Raw genomic sequence first — 19,331 nt, 5'->3', positions numbered from 1 at the left:
AGCACTGGTGGCTGATTCGGGGGAGAAACTGCAGAAGTTGGTGACAGAGTCTGGTAAGGTGTGTGAGGAAGGAAGGCTGGGAGTGGGTGTGGGTGGAAGCAGGACTGTTGGGTTCAGTGGGGTCGAGGGACAAGTTGATTGGGAGGTGAGTTTGAGGGGAGAAGAGCTGGGGGAAGTGGGGTGTTTTGGATGTTTGGGAGTGGATTTGGTAGCAGATGGAGCCATGAAAGCAGAAGTGAGTCACAGGGTGAGGAAGGAGGGGGAAAGTTCTGGAAGTGTTGAAGAATGTGTGGAAGGCGAGAACGTTGTCTCGGAGAACAAGGATGGGTGTGTTTGAGGGAATGATGGTTTTGGCAGTGTTGCGTGGTTGCGAGGCATGGACTGTGGATGGGGCTGTGTGGAGGAGGGTGGATGTGTAGGAAAAAAGATGTCTGAGGACAATATGTGGTGTGGGGTGGTTTGATCGAGTGGGTGGTGGGGGTGTGTGGGAGATGTGTGATAGTGAGGGGAGTGTGGTTGAGAGAGCAGAGGAGGGTGTGTTGAGGTGGTTTGATCACATGGAGAGAGTGAGCGAGGCAAGACTGACAAGAAGGATGCATGTGTCAAAGGTGGAGGCAACGAGGAGAAGCAGGAGACCAAATTGGTTGAAGGATAAAGTGAAAAAGATTTTGAGCAATCAGGGTCTGAACATGCAGGAGGGTGAGAGGCATGCAAGGAATAGAGTGAATTGGAATGATGTGATATACCGGGATGGACGTGCTGTCAATGGATTGAACCAGGGCATGTGAAGCGTCTGATGCAAACCATGGAAAGTTTTGTGGAGCCTGGATGTGGAAAGAGAGCTTTGGTTTCAGTGCATTACATGACAGCTAGAGACTGAGAGTGAACGAATGTCGCCTTTTTTGTCTTTTCCTGGCGCTACCTTACACGCACGCGCCGGTGTGTGTGTGTGTGCTATTTCATGTGTGGCATGGTGGTGACGAGAATGAATGAAGGCAACAGGTTTGAATATGCATATGTCTGTGTATGCATATGCAAGTATACGTTGAAATGTATAAATATGTATAAGTGTGTGTGTGTGTGTGTGTGTGTGTGGCCGTTTATGTTTATACATGTGTAAGTGGGAAGGTTGGGCCATTCTTTCGTCTGTTTCCTTTCACTACCTCACTAATGCAGGGGACGGTCATTAAGTATAATCAATGAATAAATAATGTGACATGCGTTTTCTTTCTGGCTCATCAACATGTGGACTACTGGCATTCTCTCAATAAACATCCAATCTCTCTTTGTTCACATATAACACTTGACAACACTTAACTCACACTTAACGCGAGATTTTCCTGTGGTGAGCACTGGGCACTAGCCCTGCCTTTTAGCAAAATGGTAGGAACAATACACAGAAGTAATAGGAAGGAACATTCAAGCAGGAGTAGTAGGCAAGAACATTATGCAGGAACTCTAGGAAAGAGTCTCTGCAAATACCGCACTAGAATTGCCCTCTGCCAGTGGCCTGTTAAGGGTAAGGCACTAATGCTTATAAATGACACTGGAGTTCACTAACAGGCATCAAAGACACAGACAGATAAATATCTATAGATTGACAGTTTTCATGTTAAATGGGAACAGAGGCCAAAAAATCCATTTAAAAAATCTCAATAATTCATTAAGCTGCAAAGAGCATTCTAATGATGATCTCTAGGCAAATTATCACAGCTACTAGCAGCAAGCTTGTAAAAATCATCCATGCTTCTGCCAACATTTAGGCCTGCCATGAGCTGTCTGTGCTTTTAACAATTATTTCCTGCAAATAAAGCAGTGGTTCCCAAACTAGGGGTAAATTACCCCACTGGGGTATTTTGACTTTTTTTGTAGGGTAACTGGTTGGTCTGCAAAAACTAAAGGGAAGAACTGAAAGTGCATAAATAAAATAACTTGTAGCATGGTCCTGTTTAAGAGTTAGAAAAACTTGATAAAAGGTAGATACTTCATAAAATAAACAAATGTATAAATCATGAATTAGAACAAAAACAGATGGAGTTATTATGAAAGTGTGGTTATAATTTGGAATGGCAAAAACAGAATAAAAACTATTAACTGGGAAAGAAAAAGTGAAAGCAGAAAAAGAAAACAGCTACAAAGAAAAAGAGGAAACAGAGAAAAGGAAAATAACTTCATAGATACAGTTAATATAGTAGTGAGGAACAAAGATCATTTCCCTCTCTTCTTAACCACCAGCTCAACCAGTTTTCAGTGTTAATAAACACTTCCTTCTAGTTCCTAAGACATTTCATACACAGTTTGAAAAGTTAGCCAACACATGAAAATGGAAAAAGTAATATTGGCCTATCTTAACTCAGACAGTGTTGGTAGGAAGAGCATATATTTCATCACTGAGACCTACAGACTTCAGTCTAAAAATCTAGCAAAGAATTCCAAAGTAGTATACATTGAACTTGCTGATGAAAAATTACTTTATATTCAATGCTGGCAAAAATCTAGTGAAGTAACAACCTTTAATGATTCAAAAGGCTTAATACTTCTAAAAGATTAAAAACAAGATCCTTACTGAACTTAAAATATATCTAAAGGAAAAAGCAATTAAGAAGTTTTCCGCCAATTCATAAAAATCAAAACCAGACATAATTCTTATGTAAAAGGCAGCTCTGGCCTTAGAATTTCTTGTGATAAAAATGATATGTGGTACAAGTAAAATATCCCCATCAGGCAATACCATATCTAATCATTTTGTCAAGAAGAAATTTTGACGCGAAATACACGGGAGATCCAAGGATTCAAAGACTTCCTAGTCAGAAATTGAAAAATTCAGTCAGTATTGTAAAGCAAGAAAAAACTTTTGTATATTATCTATTCATTTAGTTTTATTTATTATACTTTGTCACTGTCTCTCGCGTTAGCGAGATAGCACAAGGAAACAGACGAAAGAATGGCCCAGCCCACCCACATACACATGTATATACATAAATGCCCAAACACGCACATATACATATGTATGTATATACACATGTACATATTCATAAATGCTGCCTTCATCCATTCCCGCCACCATCCCTCCATACATGAAATGGCAACCCCCTCCCCCTGCGTGCACAAGAGGTAGCGCTAGAAAAAGACAACAAAGGCGACATTCGTTCACACTCAGTCTCTAGCTGTCATGCGTAATGCACTGAAACCACAGCTCCCTTTCCACATCCAGGCCCTACAAAACTTTCCATGGTTTACTCCAGACGATTCACATGCCCTGGTTCAATCCACTGACAGAACGTCTACCCCAGTATACCACATCGTTCCATTTCACTCTATCCATGCACGCTTTTCACCCTCCTGTATGTTCAGGTCCCAATTGCTCAAAATTATTTCACTCCACCCTTCCACCTCCAATTTGGTCTCCCACTTCTTGTTCCCTCCACCTCTGACAATCTTTCCTTACGCATTCTCTCCATGTGACCAAACCATTTCAATACACCCTCTTCTGCTCTCTCTCAACCACACTCTTTTTATTACCACACATCTCTCTTACCCTTTCATTGCTTAATCAAACCACCTCACACCACATATTGTCCTCAAACATCTCATTTCCAGCACATCTACCCATGCCTCACAACCATATAACATTGTTGGAACCACAATTCCTTCAAACATACCCATTTTTGCTCTCTGAGATAACATTCTTGCCTTCCACGCATTCTTCAACGTTCCTAGAACCTTCGCCCCCTCCACCACCCTGTGACTCACTTCCACTTCCATGGTTCCATCTGCTGCTAAATCCACTCCCAGATATCTAAAACACTTCACATCCTCCAGTTTTTCTCCATTCAAACTTACCTCTCAATTGACTTGTCCCTCAACCCTACTGAATCTAATAACCTTGCTCTTATTCACATCTACTCTCAGCATTTTTCTTTCACAAACTTTACGAAACTTAGTCATCAGCTTCTATGGTTTCTCACCCAAATCAGCCACAAGCACTGCATCATCAGCAAACAACAACTGACTCACTTCCCAAGCCCTCTCATTCACAACAGACTGCATACTTGCCCCTCTCTCAAAACTCTTGCATTCACCTCCCAAACAACCCCATCCATAAACAAATCAAACAACCATGGAGACATCACGCACCCCTGCCGCAAACCGACATTCACCGGGAACCAATCACTTTCCTCTCTTCCTACTCATACACATGCCTTACATCATTGGTAAAAACTTTTCACTGCTTCTAACAACTTACCTCCCACACCATATACTCTTAATACCTTCCACAGAGCATCTCTGTCAACTCTATCATATGCCTTCTCCAGATCCATAAATGCTACATACAAATCTATCTCCAGATCCATAAATGCTACATACAAAACCATCTGTTTTTCTAAGTATTTCTCACATACATTCTTCAAAGCATACACCTGATCCACACATCCTCTACCACTTCTGAAAGCACACTGCTCTTTCCAATCTGATGCTCTGTAAATGCCTTTACCCTCTCAATCAATACCCTCCCATACAATTTCCCAGGAATACTCAACAAACTTATACCTCTGTAATTTGAACACTCACCTTTATCCCCTTTGCCTTGTACAATGGCACTATGCATGCATTCTTCCAATCCTCAGGCACTTCACCATGAACCATACATACACTGAATATCCTCACCAACCAGTCAACAACACAGTCACCCCCTTTTTTAATAAATTCCACAGGCTTTCATCTTCCGCAAAGCTTTCACTACCTCTTCTTTGTTTACCAAATCATTCTCCCTGACCCTTTCACTTTGTACACCACCTCGACCAAAACACTATATCTGCCACTCTATCATAAAATACATTCAACAAACCTTCAAAATACTCATTCCATCTCCCTTTCACTTCACCGCTTCTTGTAATTACCTCCCCATTTGCCCCCTTCACCGATGTTCCCATTTGTTCTCTTGTCTTATGCACTTTATCCACCTCCTTCCAAAACATCTTTCCATTCTCCCTAAAATATAATGATGCTCTCTCACCCCAACTCTCATTTGCCCTCTTTTTCACCTCTTGCACCTTTCTCTTGACCTCCTGCCTCTTTCTTTTACACATCTCCCAGTCATTTGCAGTATTTCCCTGCAAAAGTTTTTATCTATTATACTTTGTCGCTGTCTCTTCTGTTAATGAGGAAGTGCAAGGACAGATGAAAGAAAGGCCCAACCCACCCACTTACACATGTATATACATAAATGCCCACACACGCACATATACATACCAATACATTTCAACATATACATACACAGACATATACATATATACACATGTACATACTCATACATGCTGCCTTCATCCATTCCCGCTGCCACCCCGCTGCACATCAAATGGCATCCCCCTTCCCCCGCGTGCACGCAAGGTAGCGCTAGGAAAAGACAATAAAGGCCACATTTGTTCACACTCAGTCTCTAGCTGTCATGTGTAATGCACTAAAACCACAGCTGCACCTGAAACCAAAAAACTATGATGACATCACAGCCCTACCTCATGCTCAAATGTACACTGAAACTTTCACTCAACTTTCTATACACTCTAACAAGTGCATATGCTACTCTATAAAAGGCTTTCACATCATCAAACATTTTCCCCTTCCCCCATATATCCTTAACACATCCTGTAGAGCATTCCACTTGACTGTCAAACATTTTCTCCAGACCCCCTAAAAGCTGTATACAGCTCCTTACCTTCTGCTTGATACTTTTCCAGTCATTCTCACAACAAAAATTTGATCCACACATCCCCTACCTTTCATAAATCTTCTTGCATTTAGTCACTTCCATCACTCTATCAACCAACATTCATGCATACATTTTCCCAATTATCCTTAACAGGCTTATTCCCTTAGAATTGCTACATACATCCTTAGCACCCTTTCCTCTGAATAAAGGAACAATAATAACTTTCACCCATCCTCAGGCACAATCATCTCTTATCATGCCAAATTACATATCAAATGCATCCACTCTATTACACTTTCTCCTCCATACTTCAACATTGCAGCCCTTATCCCGGGAATCTTCTACAGGTGCCTTTTCTATCTTCAACCTTTTCATCTCCCTTCTTACAAGAGGCCCCTGAATTTGTATTCTTTTCTTTTCATCCTCCATTCCCATGCATGTAACAACTGCTGTCTCACTTTCTCCTACTTTCATCAGTTCTTCAAAATACTCTTACTATGTTCCTTTCGCTTCCTCCTTTTGATTCAGTAGCTCCCCTTCCTTATTACACACATTAACAATTTTCACACTTGCATCCACCTCTTTCCTTTTCCACCTCCTTTCAGTACAATTTCTTATTTTCCCTATACTTTTCACTCACCTTTCTTCTAAAATCTTCTTATCTTCCTCTGTCAGCTTCTTAACATTCCGCTTACACATCTTATATTCTTCCCTCCTCCTTTGCTTTGCTCCCAATGGTACATTCCTTTCAAGCAATCTACCATATGCCTTTTTCTTTTCTTCCACAGCATTTCTAATCTCATCCAGCTACTATGCATTTCCATTTTATTTCTATATCTCAAAATCCTGTATCCAACTACTAATCATACAACCTTTAAGTCTTTATCTAATAATTCTAAACATCACATTCACACATGACTGCATCCTTACATGACTATATTTAGTGCACTTCCTTCTCAACTTTCAGTCACTCTTCTTTATATACTCCTTAGATTCTTTCTGACTCATCTCACTAGCCAACACTTTTACCTCTCCATTCTTCCCTCTACTATATCTTCACTTCTCCCTGATTCTCACCCCCCAAGAGGAACCACAAAATGGTGAGTCTCCAAAAAATCCTCTCATAACTCTAGCATCCAGCACAGCCTTTCATCCACAGCCACATAGTCAATCAAATCCTACTTTTCTTCTCTTCCATCATTTTTCATCCATATACACCTATGGACCATCCTGCACTGAAAAAAGGTGTTTGCATGGATTTCTCTTACTCTAGGCACTCCTCATTTACCAGTTACCATGCACAGTGATTCACATCTCACCTTCACATTCATATCAACCATTAAAACTACCTTTCTCTCTATTCTCAAAACCATTTATAAAGTCATCAAAACTTCCCCAGAAATGCCTCATTTCATCCTTACCTTACACAGTCTTCATATTCACAGCCGCATAGACACATCTTGAGAATCAGCTTGAACTTAAGGATCTATGGCCACACCCTTCTGCAGCAAAAGTACGAATAACTAATATCCACCAACTTTGGACATCAACTCATTATCGCACCTGCAAAAGCTCCACGAGACCTGGCAACCAGGAACTCCCTAAAAGCCTGACTCCAAGTTTTCATCTTATGTCACTGCTTACCATGTTCCTAAATCATGTGTAACTACTTTCTGTATCATATACCTATTTTTTTTATTATATTTAATTGCTATTTCCTGCATCAGCGAGGTAGTGCAAGGAAACAGACGAAGAATGGCCCAACCACCCACATACACATACGCCCATACACACAAATATATATACATATTTCAACGTATACCTATATATACATACACAGACCTATACATATATACACGTGTACATATTCATACTTGCTGCCTTCATCCATTCCCTGTTGCCACCCTGCCACACATGAAATAGTGCCCCCACCCACCCCACACACACACACACACACACAGAGCAAGGTAGAGCCAGGAAAGACAAAAAAAGCCACATTCATTCACACTCAGTCTCTAGCTGTCATGTGTATTGCACCGAAACCACAGTTCCCTTTCCACATCGAAGCTTCACAGACCTTTCCATGGTTACCCCAGACGCTTCACATGCCCTAGTTCAATCCATTGACAGCTCATTGACCCCAGTATACCATATCATTCCAATTCACTCTATTCCTTGCGAGCCTTTCACCCTCCTGTATGTTCAGGCCCGTCACTCAAAATCTTTTTCACTCCATCCTTCCTCCTCCAATTTGGTCTCCTGCTTCTCCTTCTTCCCTCCACCTCTGACACATATATCCTCTTTGTCAATCTTTCCTATCTCATTCTCTCAATGTGTCCAAACCATTTCAGCACACCCTCTTCTGCTCTCTAAACCAGACTCTTTTTATTACCAAATATCTCTCTTTGGGTGACCAAATTGGAGGTAGAAAGATGGAGTGAAAAGATTTCGAGTGATCGGGGCCTGAACATGCTGGAGGGTGAAAGGCGTGCAAGGAATAGAGCGAATTGGAGTGATTTGGTACACCAGGGTCAACGTGCTGTCAATGGATTGAATCAGGGCATGTGAAGCGTCTGGGGTAAACCATGGAAAGTTTTGTGGGGCCTGGATGTGGGAAGGGAGCTGTGGTTTCGGTGCATAATACATGACAGCTAGAGACTGAGTGTGAACGAATGTGGCCTTTGTTGTCTTTTCCTAGTGCTACCTCGCACGCATGCGGGAGAGGGGGTTGTCTTTTCATCTGTGGCGGGGTGGTGACGGGAAAAAATAAAGGCAGCAAGTATGAATTATATACATGTGTATATATGTATGTCTGTGTATGTATATATATGTATATGTTGAAATGTATAGGTATATATATACATGTGTACGTGGGTGGGTTGGGCCATTCTTTCGTCAGTTTCCTTGCGCTAACTCACTAACGCAGGAGACGGTGACAAAGCATAATAATAAAAAAAGATCTCTCTCACCCTTTCATTACTTACTCGATCAAACCACCTCACACCACATACTGTCCTCAAACATTTCATTTCCAACACATCCACCCTCCTCCACACAAACCTATCAAGAGTCCATGCCTCGCAACCATATAACATTGTTGTAACCACTATTCCTTCAAACATACCCATTGTTACTCATGTTTCCATGCCCCTTATTCAGTCATCTTCATTACAAAGGAGCCTTAGACATTTAAATGAGACCCTAAACTAATATATACAAATACTGAGCTCTAAGAAAAATACAACAGTAAACCTTGACACCTCTGTGATTCTAAAGAGCTGCACTTTTGTTGCTACTAACTAGTCACTTGGGAACATTTTCATAAAATACCTGAGTACTTTTGCCACAGCCTGTGTCCCCAGCCACAATCAATATTCTCTTTTCAGTTAGTGCTGTCGTCACATCTTCTCTGCAAATAAATGAAAGGGGTCAGAATTTTAAGTCCCTCACAGAAAATTAGCTTACAATAATTCTTGTCCATTTCTCTTTTAACATTCATCATCATTAGTATAATATCCTAACAATTCTGTCAAGTTGCTTACTCTCTTCTATCCATAAACAATTTTCCTTCTTCAATCTCTAATGCTATTTGCTCTTACACCAGTGACTCCACTCTACATACTTCATCTCACTTTCCCTCTTCTCCTCAACCTAATACTCTTTCTATATGTCACACAAAACATATCTCCTCTTTTGAATCAGATTCTGTACAGCATCTTGCAACAGGGAAATAATAAACTGGATAAATTCAAATGTGCAATAATCTATTTCGAAATCTAACTCATTTCCCACTGTAAAATCTTAAATCACTACAATTCAGCCTTGCAATAACATAAACATGTTAGGCATAACCATATCCTTCATTTTCTCTAGAAACCTTCCTATTACTAACATCATAAAATTGCCTTTCCAAAGATGGGAATGTTGTAAAATTTACCGTACTTGTTTTTTCTTGAGAGCAAGTATTCCATATCCACCAGGGTCTTATCTGCCTCTGAAGTATTGCTTGCACATCTGGAGTGGCTTTTCCTCCAGTTCCCTTTTATCCAGGATGAAATCAAAACTTTCAGAATCATTTACTTTCCAGCTATCAAGTTTTTTCATACATCCCTTTCTGTCCAGCCCACCATGATGCAGGTGCCCTCTTTCTGTTCTACATGTGTTATTTTTGCTACTGATCTTGAGAAATGTCTTCAGGTGTCCCAGCCATTAATGCTTGGACTCATGGCACATGTTTAGCTACTGCTTCCCATAGTTTCTGTAAGAAGACCAGCCACACAAAGACCAAACAGTGTGGCACCTCTTTCTTTCCTAACTCAACAAAGACCTATGAAGTTCTAGTCAATCTCTTAATTCTTTTCCTCATTTTCTAATTTTCTTTCCATCCAAGACTACCACAATATGGGCATGTTTATCTCACCCATGCCATTTCACTCATTGCAAAAAATAATAAGATAAAGTATTGTCAACATGCTGTCAATGGACTGAACCAGAGTAAGTGAAGCAGCCACAAAAAAAAAGGAAAGTTCTGTGGTACCTGACTGTGGATAGGGGCTGTGGTTTCAGTGTATTACACATGACAGATATAGAATGGATGAGAGCAAATATGGCCTCTCTTTATCTGTTCCTAGCACTAACTCACAGATGTGGGAAATGCCAATCAAGTCATAGACCTCTATGGAACAACATCTTGCACTGATGACCATGACACATTTGCAGGCCATCCAGGGTAGATCAAATAGGTTTCAATCCTGGTTATGCTAGTCGGTCCACAGTCAACCTAGCTGTTCATCCACCAGTAAAGTTTTATAGAAAAAATGGGTACCTAGCGTGGGCTAGGGTAAATTGGGATATAGGTCTGAATGGAGAAAAACCGGAGGAAGTGAAGTGTTTTAGATATCTGGAAGTGGACTTCACAGTGGATGGAACCATGGAAGCATATCTACATACATATACATTTCAAAGTATACATATATATATTCATACACAGACATATACATGCATTTTTTTTTTTTGCTTTGTCGCTGTCTCCCGCGTTTGCGAGGTAGCGCAAGGAAACAGACGAGAGAAATGGCCCAACGCACCCCCATACACATGTATATACATACACGTCCACACACGCAAATATACATACCTACACAGCTTTCCATGGTTTACCCCAGACGCTTCACATGCCCTGATTCAATCCACTGACAGCACGTCAACCCCAGTATACCACATCAATCCAATTCACTCTATTCCTTGCCCTCCTTTCACCCTCCTGCATGTTCAGGCCCCGATCACACAAAATCTTTTTCACTCCATCTTTCCACCTCCAATTTGGTCTCCCACTTCTCCTCGTTCTCCACCTCCGACACATATATCCTCTTGGTCAATCTTTCCTCACTCATTCTCTCCATGTGCCCAAACCATTTCAAAACACCCTCTTCTGCTCTCTCAACCACGCTCTTTTTATTTCCACACATCTCTCTTACCCTTACGTTACTTACTCGATCAAACCACCTCACACCACACATTGTCCTTAAACATCTCATTTCCAGCACATCTACCCTCCTGCGCACAACTCTATCCATAGCCCATGCCTCGCAACTATACAACATTGTTGGAACCACTATTCCTTCAAACATACCCATTTTTGCTTCCTGAGATAATGTTCTCGACTTCCACACATTCTTCAAGGCTCCCAGGATTTTCGCCCCCTCCCCCACCCTATGATCCACTTCCACTTCCATGGTTCCATCCGCTGCCAGATTCACTCCCAGATATCTAAAACACTTTACTTCCTCCAGTTTTTCTCCATTCAAACTTACCTCCCAATTGACTTGACCCTCCGGTTAACCCTACTGTACCTAATAACCTTGCTCTTATTCACATTTACTCTTAACTTTCTTCTTTCACACACTTTACCAAACTCAGTCACCAGCTTCTGCAGTTTCTCACATGAATCAGCCACCAGCGCTGTATCATCAGCGAACAACAACTGACTCACTTCCCAAGCTCTCTCATCCACAACAGACTTCATACTTGCCCCTCTTTCCAATACTCTTGCATTCACCTCCCTAACAACCCCATTCATAAACAAATTAAACAACCATGGAGACATCACACACCCCTGCCGCAAACCTACATTCTCTGAGAACCAATCACTTTCCTCTCTTCCTACCCATACACATGCCTTACATCCTCGATAAAAACTTTTCACTGCTTCTAACAACTTGCCTCCCACACCATATATTCTTAATACCTTCCACAGAGCATCTCTATCAACTCTATCATCTGCCTTCTCCAGATCCATAAATGCTACACACAATTCCATTTGCTTTTCTAAGTATTTCTCACATACATTCTTCAAAGCAAACACCTGATCCACACATCCTCTACCACTTCTGAAACCACACTGCTCTTCCCCAATCTGATGCTCTGTACATGCCTTCACCCTCTCAATCAATACCCTCCCATATAATTTACCAGGAATACTCAACAAACTTATACCTCTGAAATTTGAGCACTCACCCTTATCCCCTTTGCCTTTGTATAATGGCACTATGCACGCATTCCGCCAATCCTCAGGCACCTCACCATGAGTCATACATACATCAAATAACCTTACCAACCACTCAATAATACAGTCACCCCCTTTTTTAATAAATTCCACTGCAATACCATCCAAACCTGCTGCCTTGCCGGCTTTCATCTTCCGCAAAGCTTTTACTACCTCTTCTCTGTTTACCAAATCATTTTCCCTAACCCTCTCACTTTGCACACCACCTCCACCAAAACACCCTATATCTGCCACTCTATCATCAAACACATTCAACAAACCTTCAAAATACTCACTCCATCTCCTTCTCACATCACCACTACTTGTTATCACCTCCCCATTTGTGCCCTTCACTGAAGTTCCCATTTGCTCCCTTGTCTTACGCACTTTATTTACCTCCTTCCAGAACATCTTTTTATTCTCCCTAAACTTTAATGATACTCTCTCACCCCAACTCTCATTTGCCCTCTTTTTCACCTCTTGCACCTTTCTCTTGACCTGCTGTCTCTTTCTTTTATACATCTCCCACTCAATTGCATTTTTTCCCTGCAAAAATCGTCCAAATGCCTCTCTCTTCTCTTTCACTAATAATCTTACTTCTTCATCCCACCACTCACTACCCTTTCGAATCAACCCACCACATACATACATAGACATAAACATACATATACAAGTACATATTCATACTTGCTGCCTTCATCCATTCCTGTTGCCATCCCACCACATAGGAAGTAGCACCCCTCCCCCCCTCAATTGGGGAAGCACCAGAAAAAGACAACAAAAGCCACATTCGTTCACACTCAGTCTCTAGCTGTCATGTGTAATGCACCGAAACCACAGCTCCCTTTCCACATCCAGGCCCCACAAAACTTTCCATGGTTTACCCCAGACGTTTCACATGCCCTGATTCGATCCACTGACAGCACATCAACCCTGGTATATCACATCATTCCAATTCGCTTTATTCCTTGCATGCCTTTCACCCTCCTGCATGTTCAGGCCCCGATCACTCAAAATCTTTTTCACTCCATCCTTCCACCTCCAATTTGGTCTCCCACTTCTCCCCATTCCCTCCACCTCCGACACATATATCCTCTTTGTTAATCTTTCCTCACTCATTCTCTCTCTGTGACCAAACCATTTCAACACACCCTCTTCTGCTCTCTCAACCACACTCTTTTTATTACCACACATCTCTCTTACCCTTTCATTACTTACTCGATCAAACTACCTTACACCACATATTGTCCTCAAACATCTCGTTTCCAACATATCCACCCTCCTTTGCACAACCCTATCTATAGCCCATGCCTCGCAACCATATAACATTGTTGGAACCACTATTCCTTCAAACATACCCATTTTTGCTTCCTGAGATAATGTTCTAGCCTTCCACACATTTTTCAACACTCCCAGAACTTTCGCTCCCTCCCCCACCCTGTGACTCACTTCCACTTCCATGGTTCCATCCACTGCCAAATCCACTTCCAAATATCTAAAACACAACACTTCCTCCAGTTTTTCTCCATTCAAACTTACCTCCCAATTGACTTGTCCCTTAATCCTAGTGTACCTAATAACCTTGCTCTTATTCACATTTATGCTCACCTTTCTTCTTTCAAACACTTTACCAAACTCAGTGACTAGCTTCTGCAGTTTCTCACATGAATCAGCCACCAGCGCTGTATCATCAGTGAACAACAACTGACTCACTTCCCAAGCCCTCTCATCCACAACAGATTGCATACTTGCCCCTCTTTCCAAAACTCTTGCATTCACCTCCCTAACAACCCCATTCATAAACAAATTAAACAACCATGGCGACATCATGTACCCCTGCCACAAACCAACAATCACTGAGAACGAACCACTTTCCTCTCTTCCTTCTCATACACATGCCTTACATCCTCGATAAAAACTTTTCACTGCTTCTAGCAACTTGCCTCCCACACCATATATTCTTAATACCTTCCACAGAGCATCTTTATCAACTCTATCATATGCCTTCTCCAGATCCATATATGCTACATACAAATCCATTTGTTTTTCTAAGTATTTCTCACATACATTCTTCAAAGCAAACACCTGATCCACACATCCTCTACCACTTCTGAAACCACACTGCTCTTCCCCAATCTGATGTTCTGTACATGCCTTCACCCTCTCAATCAATATCCTCCCATATAATTTCCCATGAATACTCAATATGCCCTGGTTCAGTCCAGTACACCACATCAATCCAATTCACTCTATTCCTTGCACACCTCTAATCTTCCTGCATGTTCAGGCCCTGATTGCTCAAATTCTTTTTCACTCCATCCTTCAACATCCAATATGGTCTCCTGCTTCTCCTTGTTACCTCAACCTCTGACACATATATCCTCTTTGTCAACCTTTTCTCATCATTCTCTCCATACGTCCATACCATTTCAACACACCCTCTTCTGCTTTCTCACCACACTCTTTTTTTTTTCCACACATCTCCCTTACCCTTTCATTACTTATTCAATCAAACTACCTCACACCACATGCTGTCCTCACATTTGATTTCCAACACACCGACCCTCCTCTATACAACCCTATCTATAGCTCATGCCTTGTAACCATATAATATTTTTGGAACTACTATTTCTTCAAACATACCCATTTTTGCTCTTCGAGATAACATTATCTCTTTCCAAAAATCCTTCATTGTTACCAGAACTTTTGCCCCCTCTGCCACCCTATGACTCACTTCTGCTTCACAGTTTCATTTGCTGCCAAGTCCACTCCCAGATATGTACAACTCTTCACTTCCCCAATTCTTCTCTATTCAAACTTACATCCCAACTAACTTGACCCTGCTGTACCAAATAACCTTGCTCATATTCACATTTACTCTAAACTTTCTCCTTTCACACACTTTTCCAAATTCAGTCACAAACTTCTGCAGTTTCTCATTCACATCAGCCACCAGTGCTCCATCATCAGTGAACAACAACTGATTCACTTCCCAGGCCCTCTCCTCCCCAACAGGTTGCATACTCGCCCCTCTCTCCAAAACTCTTGCATTTATCTCTCTCACCACCACATCAATAAACAAATTAATCCTCATGAAGACATCACACCCATCCTACAGTCTAACCTTCACTGGGAACCAATCATTCTCCTTTCTTCCTTCTTGTTCATATGCTGCCTTATACCCTTGATTAAACTTCTCACTCTTTCTAGCAGCTTACCTCCTCCACCGTATATTCTTAATACCTTCCACAAAACTTCTCTATCAATCCTATCATATGCCTTCTCCAGATCCATAAATGCCACATCTGTTTCTCTTCTCCAGATCCATAAATGCCACATCTGTTTCTCTAAGTTTTTCTCACATACATTCTTCAAAGTAAACATCTCTTCCACACATCCTCTACCACTTCTGAAATCACACTGCTCATCCCCAATCTGATGCTCTGTACATGTTTTCACCATCTCAATCAATACCCTCCCATACAATTTTCTAGGTATAATCAAAAACTTATGCCTCTGTAGTTTGAACACTCATCTTTTTGCCTTTGTACAATGGCACTATACATGCATTCTGCTAATCCTTAAGCACTTCACCATGATCTATACATACAATGAATATCCTTACCAACCAATCAACACAGTCACCACCTTTCATAATAAATTCAACCGCAATACCATCCAATCCCACCACCTTGTTGGATTTCATCTTCAGCAAGGCTTTCATAACCTCTTCACCAAATCACTCTCGCTGATTTTCTCTTTTCGTACACTACCCCAACCAAAACACACTACAACTGCCACTCTATCATCAAACACATTCAACATTCCTTCAAAATACATACTTCATCTCCTCCTTACTCCATCACTTCCCATTATCACCTCCCTCTTAGCCATTTCTACGATGCTCACATTTGTTCTCTTGGGTCTTCCACACATTATCTACCTCCTTCTGTTCTTCCTCAATTCCAATGATACTCTCACACCCCAACTCTCATTAGCCCTATCATTTCAACCCTTGCACCCTCCTCTTGACCTCCAGCCACTTTCTCTTCTACATCTCCCAGACATCTGCACTCCTTCCTTGTATGTACTGTCCAAACACCTCTCTTTTCTCTTTCACTAACAAATTCACTTCTTCATTCCACCAATCACTACCCTTTCTAGTATGCCCACCTCCCACCTTTCTCATACCACACACATCTCATACACATGCCTTCACTGCTTTCCAAAATACATCCAATTTCTTCTCTACTTCCCTCACTTCATATGTTCTCACCTTTTGCCATTCTACACTCAATCTTTCCTGGTATTTCTTCACACAAGTCTCCTTTCCAATCACACTTATTCTTGTTACTCTCTTCTCCCCAACATTTTCTCCTCTTTTTTTGAAAACCTTTACAAATATTCACCTTAGCCTCCACAAGACAGTGATCAGACATCCAATTAGCTGCCCTTCTCAACACATTTACATCCAAAAGTCTCTCTTAATCAACAAGTAAAGAAGTAATCTAATAATGCCCTTTGACCATCTCTCCTACTCACATATGTATCTTTTTCTTTCTTTCAAACTATTCGCCATTTCCCGCATTAGCGAGGTAGCGTTAAGAACAGAGGAGTGGGCCTTTGAGGGAATACCCTCACCTGGCCCAATTCTCTGTTCCTTCTTTTGGAAAATTAAAAAAAAACGTCACATATGTATACTTGTGTATATTTCTCTTTTTTAAACCAGGTATTTCCAATCACAAGTCTTTTTTTAGAATACAAATCCACAAGCTCTTCATCAATTCCATTCACAACAGCGAATACCCCATGCACACCAATTGTACCCTCAACTGCCTCATTACTCACTTTGCATTCAATTCCCCCATCACTGATACCCAGTCTCGTGCACTAAAATTGCTGCTGCTCCCAAAACACTTGCCTCTCATCTTTCTTCTCATGACCCAGTGCATGAACACCAATAATCACCCATCTCTCACCATCCACTTTCAGTTTTAACCACATCAATCTAAAATTTACTTCCTTACACTCTATCAGACAGTCCTACAACTCCTGCTTCAGAAGTGCTACTCCTTCCTTAGCTCTTGTCCTCTCTCCAAGCACTGACTTCACCCCCAAGACATTTTCAAACCATTCTTCCCCTTTAATCTTGAGCTTAGTTTCACTCAGAGCCAGAACATCCAGGTTTCTCTCCATTCTTCTCATTTTGGCTACAACCACAGACATTCAGACATGCTAATCTGAGCCTTTGAGGAGGATGAGCACTCCCCACTTGACTCCTTCTGTTTTCTTTTTTAGAAATAAAAATACAAGAAGGGGAGGGTTTCTAGCCCCCTGCTCCCACTCCCTCTGTCACCTTCTGAGACTCATAACACTTAATAACACCTAACTCACACAGCTCATTCTTCATAACTCTTAGATTTTCCTGTGGTGAATGCTATGCACTAGTCCTGACTTTTGGCAAAATAGAAAGAAGTTGAGAGAAATAGTAGGTAAGAACTTTAGACATGAGTATTAGGTGGACGCAATAGGTTGCAACATTAGGTGGGAGCATTCAGTGGTAGTAGTAGTAGGCTGCAACATTAGGCAGGGATATTAGGTAGTAGTTGGTAGGAAAATAAGGTAGGAGCCTCTGAAATCACTAAACTAGAGGTGCCCTTTGCTCATGGCCTTCTAAGGGAGAGACACTAAAGGATAAGATGCAGTACTTGAGTTCACCAGGTATGGAGACTCGTTGTCGTGGCCACTTCCTTGAGGGAGTTCCAGAAGGGAAGGTTGTCAGAGATATAGATAGATAGAGAGATCGTTGAATTTGTCATAATTCCTCAGTACAGATACTTAGAAAGGCACATGATTATCAGTAAATTTTGGTTATATCTTGTATGTACATAAATCTGCCATGCCTGTTAGCATCTTAGGCCTCAAACTGCATAATTTTTATCAGTTTCTATAAATGATAAAAGTGGTCTTTTATTATATTTAAGGAGTATTTGCTTAAATATGTCATTCTGTAGGTTTAATTTTCCTTCAAAGCATTTCAAATATATATATACATCCTATGGTTAAAGAGAGTAAGGAAAGTGAAATAATATAACTAATTTTTTTCTGAAGTAAATGTTAAGTCGGAACCACAACCTTATTCACTCCCAATGAAAAAGCTTAGCCCTTGGTCAAGCTACTGTCCACTACAAACTTAATAGTATTCTTATGGTACTGAAATACCTTGTCCGGTTCCAAGTTCATGCTGTAATATTCTCTGACTGTAACACTTTCCACAGAATGCACCCTGTTGGAAGCTGTTCCTTTCAAGATCATTCACTCCCTACTTATTGAAGCCAACATCAGTGGCTTGTATATCCAATTCCACTGGATGCCTAACCGTGTAGGACATAATCATCAGCATAAATAAAGATAGTAAATCTAAACAAGCCTGCTTGCTCAATGAACTCCACGTTGAACTCAGTCTAACTTAGAGCAAATTCTGCTCTAATTACACCACATTCAACCACGAGGAAGAAAGAATCTTGAGAGATGCTATAAGACCAGGTAGCTTTTTCATTATGTACCATGACCATTTCCAGTTCAAGAATCAATATGGAAAGCAGACAATCTTTGCGAAACAATGTGATATTGAAACTCCTAAAGTACACCTAGGGAACAGTCACATGTGCCATAATGCAAGAAACCATAATGCTGACTCTGCTCTTTACCCAATGGACACAAGCTAGAATTTTGCATTAACAACTGTCCTAAAATCAGTGATTTAAGACCTTAAGGCCTGTAGTTTCAACAATTTTTTTTGACCACTATAAGGCTAGTAACACCCTTAAAGGCATTCTTGCACAAACATCCTTGTTGTTAGCTTTGTCTTGTGTCAAAACTAAAGTTAACATTCTGTATCAAATATACCATATTTGACAATTCCATTAAGATTACCAAAATAGAAATTTATCCAAACACCATTCATCTACTATCTTTATTATACCCGATTGCCGCTTCCCCCGTCAGCGAGATAGTACCAGGAAACAGAAGAAGAATGAGATAGTACCAGGAAACAGAAGAAGAATGGCCCATCTACTC

General features: G+C 41.0%; 1 protein-coding gene across 9 annotated transcripts in view; it reads right to left on the bottom strand.

The window, feature by feature from the left end:
* LOC139757219 (ATP-dependent RNA helicase DHX30-like) overlaps window positions 1-19,331 on the bottom strand; it is a 203,034-nt gene that overhangs the window by 77,183 nt on the left and 106,520 nt on the right. For all 9 annotated transcript variants that reach the window (XR_011714551.1, XM_071677402.1, XM_071677435.1 and 6 more), the window contains one exon: window positions 9,041-9,119. Coding sequence is in view for 8 of the 9 variants with exons in the window: in XM_071677402.1 (XP_071533503.1) it covers window positions 9,041-9,119 (79 nt within the window). In the remaining variant the exon portion in view is untranslated. The remainder of the gene's footprint in view (window positions 1-9,040; window positions 9,120-19,331) is intronic.

This window comes from Panulirus ornatus, chromosome 2 (assembly GCF_036320965.1).
Source record: "Panulirus ornatus isolate Po-2019 chromosome 2, ASM3632096v1, whole genome shotgun sequence".
Lineage (NCBI taxonomy): Eukaryota > Metazoa > Arthropoda > Malacostraca > Decapoda > Palinuridae > Panulirus > Panulirus ornatus.
The sequence above is the reverse complement of the archived record's forward strand: the minus strand, read 5'-3'. Positions and strand labels throughout refer to the sequence as shown.